At 50.8% G+C, this 4230-nt stretch overlaps 1 protein-coding gene across 1 annotated transcript; it reads right to left on the bottom strand.

The window, feature by feature from the left end:
• Nucleotides 1-2521: 2521 nt before the first annotated feature.
• LOC113204786 (TLC domain-containing protein 2) lies at nt 2522-4230 on the bottom strand (the record flags this gene model as incomplete). Its single annotated transcript, XM_026420090.2, is given in 4 exon segments — nt 2522-3645; nt 3724-3828; nt 3919-4090; nt 4183-4230. Coding segments are annotated over 4 exon segments (579 nt in total), but the record flags the coding sequence as incomplete, so codon positions are not given.

Here is a 4230-nt window from a genome sequence, read left to right as displayed (position 1 = left end):
CCTTGTCTTTCCGCTTGCTGACACTAACCCCTTTTACCCCCCCCCCCTCTGTGCATCCGCAGGTTTTTACAGCTTACGCCAGCCGGCCAGACAGCCGCCTACGCACTCCCACGACGACGACGCGTCGTCAGGATGGTCGGGCCGGTCGGACGGGCGTCAGCGACTTACACCGTGGCAACCGTGGCACACAGGCGAAGAGGAAAAAAGAACTGCGGCATGTGCTGCGCACGTCATGTCGATTTGCCGTCTTTTCAACACAAAGCTGCATCGGTTCGCCATTTCCCGAGCTCGTCAGAAAATAACTCTACAGACCCCGACCCCGGAGGACAATTTTCAGGTATACTGTACCGCACACAGACGTGCGGGCGCATTGCCTACTCGCAAGGAGCCATGAGGCGCCGTGGTGGGAGACGGTAGGCAAGCCCGCCCGCACGGCTGCGTGCGGTACCGGTAGTGTATACATTCCGGGGTCATGTACCATTTCGTTGCGATCTCCTATGTAAAAATGTTTTCTTGTCGGGCAAAGTGAACGTACAGAAACCGTCGGTGCCGAGCGCCGCCGCCGTCCACCCTCTCACTCCGCACGACCACTTCCGATGTGGATTCGCCTTACGCGCCGGTATCGGTTTCACGCGCACGGGCATTCCCAGGGCCCCCAGGCCCGGAGGCCGTCCCCGCCGCCCCCGCGCGGGGCTCCGGGACCGCAAGGTGAAATGCAAGCCCCTCAGGGCGAGGCCGCCCCGGTGATCCGAGGGGGCAAACCGGAGGGCAAGTGAAGGGGACGAAGGGAAGGATCCGGGCACGACTCTCTGCCGCACCCCGTTGTGGTCAGCAGCGCCTTAGCGGCGCCCCCACAAGTTGTCCTGGTGGTGGCCACCAATACGGCCGGTGAAGGGCGCGCCCCGGGGTTGCCGAAAACGAATCGAAATGAAAACCCCCGTCGATGCGGGTGCGATGTGAGCGCGCACGAGCAACCTGGAAAATAGCCAACCGCGCATCCGGGAAGAAGTAGTGCAGGTCCTAAAAGCGAAGCGGACGGAGTGCACTCCGTCCGCTTCGCAAGTCAAAGGTCCGCACTCGGCACTTGGCAGCCGGTGTTTAGGTATGCAGATTCGCAGGTATTTTAGCTGAAATGCATCCGGCGTCAAAACGCGCGCTGCAATTAGTTCCCGCCGGGAGGGGAATTCCACCGCGCACAGGGGGAGGTGCGACGGCTGAACATTTTTCGGTAGAAGAGAAGGGGTAATACCTGACCGTCCACGTCCTCCAAGGTGTGCCCCACCAGACCCACCTCCTCGTCCTTCGCCCTGTCCGTGTTCAAAAACGCGACGCCGCCGCGCCAAAGGCTGCCAAAGGCAAGCTCGGCAATAAGACGTCGCGTAATGTTACACTCGGCGCGGAGTCAGCATGATTCAGCGCAGCAATGAGACGCTACGAGGAAAAAAAGAAGGAAAATACGAGAGAAATAAAAAAGGGTCAGCCGCCCGGGGAGGAGGTAAGCGCGTTTGTTCAGTCGTACGCTGTGCTAGGACTCGCTGGTTGGAGCGTTATGACGTTTTGTTTTGCCCAGCCTTGACAAGCGGCACTGATGGATAGAGCCGCTGAGACGCCGCCGCCGCCGCTGCTGCCATGGTTGTCGCACAGAGGTGTTGGCATTTTCTCGACATCTAGAGCCCGTCATCAACGAATGTCCTACACTTTACTCCGAGATCCCAGCTCCGGCGGCTCCCAGCCAGCCAGCTCCGTACCGCCGCCGGGCGGGTGGGCAACCCAACGTGCGTCTCGGGCGGGCGGGCACCGCCGCCGTGGGGGGCCAACCCCTTCTACACACCCGCGAGATCGGCTTGCGGCGTACTCAACATCTGATTGCGATGCCAGCAGCAGCGGCCCTCATGAATTAAATTCGAGCCCAAACTCCGACGGCGGCCCCGGGGGCCCTTACCCCTTACGGCCCTTACGTTAGGGCGGCCCCGGTCAGATTGACCGCCGCGCCGCCGTATCAGCTGACCCGCGACCAGCACGGTTGGTGGGCGGGGGATTCGAATCGACACGCACCCAGGGCGCACGTCCGAAAGGGTTCGGCCTGGCGGTGCCGGTGCACGCTAGTGCGCGGGCTGTGCGGGTGGGGTGGCTCGACACTATTCGGACGCGCCACTACTCACTCTCAGCCGCAATGTGTTATTCATGCCTGCCTACCGCCCGGCCAGCCCCGCGTACTACCAGTAGTACTACCCGGCGCACGCCAACGGACCCTTCCGAAATGCGCGGGTTGCACGTCCTCGTCTGCCGCACGGGGCAGGCAGGGCGCGCGGTGCGGGGGCAACTCTACCAGAAGCAAGGGCTGTTCGTGCTCTCGAACGCTGCGCCGACGTTGACCCGCCCTGCCGTCGTCGGCCCGACCGAAATCAATACCAAGACTTGGGCTAAAGTCGCGTGTCGGTAAGGGGACGACAAACTGGTCACGGAGCGAGGGGGACTCACAGTCAGAGGGGTCCAAGGGATCAGTCAGAAAGAAAACGGGTTCGAAACAATGATAAAGATTTAATAGGCCACTTATCAACATTAGTAGGGTGGACACATTATGAAAATTCATAATAAAAAATATAGTGTCTTAATAAAATGATTAGATTGTTGAACACATAAACGATGTTAGCTAATTGTTTTGTTGGAATACATAAAAAATGTTACGTCCTAAGTGAGTAGCGAGGGTAGAGGGTACCTAAGGAGGGTCTTAAACTTAAAGACCCTGGGAAACAAGTTATCTCGTTAACAGGGTCACTCAACCATTTGGTCACAAAATCCTTGATTTAACGTTAATTAAATTATGAATGTGAGCAAAATGTGTAATTATGACAAAATGTCATGGCAATAAACCCAAGCATACCTCTGCATTAAACACACATCAGCATGGCATTAATGGCATCCTCCTTACATTAGCTACAGCAATATTATGCATTGATATTTTAGTGACCAAAAATACTTATAAAAAATAAAAAAATGTTATGTACCTGTAGCCATCACAGACTACTTAACATGGACACCTTGCACTGGCGGTATCAGGAGGAAACAACAGGAATGGACAAATCAGTTAGGTCCTTTGTTCCTCCTATACATGTGAATTTTTACAAATAAGACAACAAAAATGTTTATAAGCATTTTCCGAAGCAAAATTGTAGAAAAATAAAGGTACTAAGACGATTTGTAACAATACATCAATTCAGGTAATTGCACAGACTAGCACAAATAGTTTAACTTAAGACTAAAATTTTAAAATGTCACAGACAGATTGTAAAATATGGGGAATGTCTACAAAAAATTGTGGTCCTATCATGACAGGATTAAATCACAACCTCAACTAACAAATTTTTAGAAAAAAGAATTGCAGGATTAGCTAATCGTTCTTAACTATTTTACTACTTGGAGTTGGCGAGTCTCCATCAGGCTTTGGTATGAAGGCTTTACCATTCAAAGCATAAGAGGGATCAACATGAGTGTAGGAGCCTACAGCTTCACCATTAACTAATTTTTCTGAATACTTCAAGGACTGATTATCACTACTCTTTCCAGTTACAGGCCTCTTTTTATAGTCACTTTTCCAAACACGAAACAGAAGCTGGAAATTCATTCCCATTATGACAAGCAAAGCTGAAACAGAAATTGAAACATGATAACATGAGTTATTTTGTTATTTGAGGGGATGAGGCACATTGATAAGGTACTTACAAAAAACACCCAAACCAAAAACAGTTGTAGTTAGCTCAGCTCTATGGGACAAAAGCCACTGGAACATCCAACCCATGGTGAACACTCGGAAGATAACAAAAGTAACTGGAAACAGGTGCGGAAATCAATGTGAAACGGGCAATTAAAAACACAAATTATTCTTGAAGTGGATTCAGCTCAAAACAATTTAATTACCTATATTCAAAATTCCATTATACCGGTATAAGTCAGATGTTTTTTGAATACCATAAAGTAGCATCATCTGACGCAGATGTAGGAATATGCTGTTGACCTCAACAAGTAGAGCTACAAGCGAATATCCTTGGTAGTAATGAGTGCATACTGACAAACCAAAGCACAAAATAACCTATAAGTAAAATGTAGATGTTGTACTTTCTCTTTAAAAACACAACAAAGATAAGATTCATAACAAAGAAATATTATTGGAACAATACAAACCAGACAATGATGAACGAGAAGTTCTCTGCTATGTTTAAGATCATGGAC

The sequence above is a fragment of the Frankliniella occidentalis genome, unplaced genomic scaffold (genome assembly GCF_000697945.3).
Source record: "Frankliniella occidentalis isolate FOCC.00 unplaced genomic scaffold, Focc_3.1 Scaffold17, whole genome shotgun sequence".
In the NCBI taxonomy this organism is placed as follows: Eukaryota; Metazoa; Arthropoda; class Insecta; order Thysanoptera; family Thripidae; genus Frankliniella; species Frankliniella occidentalis.
The sequence above is the reverse complement of the archived record's forward strand: the minus strand, read 5'-3'. Positions and strand labels throughout refer to the sequence as shown.